Genomic DNA, 1505 nt, shown 5'->3' with positions numbered 1-1505 from the left:
CTCAAATGGTAGAGCACTAGCCTTAAGCTGAAGAGCTGAGGGACAGTGCCCAGGCCCAGAGTTCGGGCCCCACGACTGGCAAAAAAAAAAAAAAAAAAAAACTAACTTTGCCAAAGCAGAAAAAAGATGGAGTAGTGTCGTCTTACAATTTCGGGGTGCTCTGCACTCACAGGGAGGCAGGCGGGCAGGCAGGGGGGGGGGAGCGCGGGCCACAGAGCAGTGGGGAAGCTGTGACCATACCGTCCCCAGGCCTCCCGGCAGACACCCTGCAAGGCCACCGAGACCGTTTCCACGAGCAGTTCCACAGGTACCAGTGGGGCACGGCCGGGGCGCGGCCGCAGGGGTCCTGTGCCCGGGCCCCCTGTGACGGCCCCTCTCCCCACAGTCTCCGGAACTTCTTCCGCCGAGCCTCGGACATGCTCTACTTCAAGCGGCTCATCCAGATTCCCCGGCTGCCCGAGGTGTGTGCCGACCCTGCTCTGTTTGCGGGGGGATCCCGCGGGTCCCACACAGGCTGTGGCATGGAGGGCGGGGGGGCCTCGCAGCTGGCGGAGCAGCTCCCACCTGCCACCCCCTGCAGGGCCCCCCCAACTTCCTGCGGGCCTCAGCCCTGGCTGAGCACATCAAGCCAGTGGTGGTGATCCCCGAAGAGGCCCCGGAGGATGAAGAGCCAGAAAACCTCATTGAGATCAGCAGTGGGCCCCCGGCCGGGGAGCCCCCGGTGAGCTCCTCACCCCAGGCGCAGGGGGAGGCTGCGGCACTGGGCGGCTGGGCAGTGCTCACGGCGGCCTTGCTGTGCAGGTGGCCGCTGACCTCTTCGATCAGACCTTCGGACCCCCCAACGGCTCCGTGAAGGACGACAGGTGAGTGCGGTGCGCAGAGCTGGCCCCAGGTGATGCTTCCATCTGCAAAGACTGGGGGGGGGGTCCCCTCACGCTGTGGCTTGAACCCCGCCCTTCCGTCCCCAGGGAGGTGCAGATGGAGAAGCTGAAGAAGGAGGTGGAGGCGCTCCGCACTGAGCTGGAGAAGATGAAGCTGGAGGTGAGGGGATGGGGCGGAGGCGGGAGCCCCCGCGCAGGCCGCAGGACCCCACGCCCTCCTCCCGCCCTCAGGCCCAGCGCTACATCGCGCAGCTGAAGAGCCAGGTGAACACCCTGGAGGCCGAGCTGGAGGAGCAGCGGAAACAGAAGCAGAAGGCCCTGGTGGACAACGAGCAGCTCCGCCACGAGCTGGCCCAGCTGAGGGCCGTGCAGCTGGACAGCGCCAGGAACCAGGGCCTGCGCGAGGAGGCCGAGCGTGCGTGCGGTGCCGAGTGCGGGGCGGGGAGGGGAGGGAAGGGCTGCGCCCCTGCCCGGGCTCACGCCTCACGCCTCTCCTCGCGCTGCAGGGAAGGCCAGCGCCACCGAGGCGCGCTACAGCAAGCTGAAGGAGAAGCACAGCGAGCTCATCAACACGCATGCGGAGCTGCTGAGGAAGGTGCGTGTCCCCAGGACTGCGGGGGGGGG

At 67.2% G+C, this 1505-nt stretch overlaps 1 protein-coding gene across 1 annotated transcript in view; it reads left to right on the top strand.

Moving 5' to 3' along the window:
- Hip1r (huntingtin interacting protein 1 related) overlaps nucleotides 1–1505 on the top strand; it is a 14983-nt gene that overhangs the window by 9130 nt on the left and 4348 nt on the right. The window contains exons 12-18 of the mRNA XM_013023061.1: nucleotides 250–307; nucleotides 386–461; nucleotides 581–721; nucleotides 802–863; nucleotides 969–1041; nucleotides 1113–1296; nucleotides 1388–1476. Of these exons, the coding sequence (XP_012878515.1) occupies nucleotides 250–307; nucleotides 386–461; nucleotides 581–721; nucleotides 802–863; nucleotides 969–1041; nucleotides 1113–1296; nucleotides 1388–1476 (683 nt within the window). The remainder of the gene's footprint in view (nucleotides 1–249; nucleotides 308–385; nucleotides 462–580; nucleotides 722–801; nucleotides 864–968; nucleotides 1042–1112; nucleotides 1297–1387; nucleotides 1477–1505) is intronic.

The sequence above is a fragment of the Dipodomys ordii genome, unplaced genomic scaffold, assembly GCF_000151885.1.
Source record: "Dipodomys ordii isolate 6190 unplaced genomic scaffold, Dord_2.0 Scaffold66, whole genome shotgun sequence".
NCBI classification, from domain to species: Eukaryota; Metazoa; Chordata; class Mammalia; order Rodentia; family Heteromyidae; genus Dipodomys; species Dipodomys ordii.
This window is presented reverse-complemented; position numbering and strand designations above follow the sequence as displayed.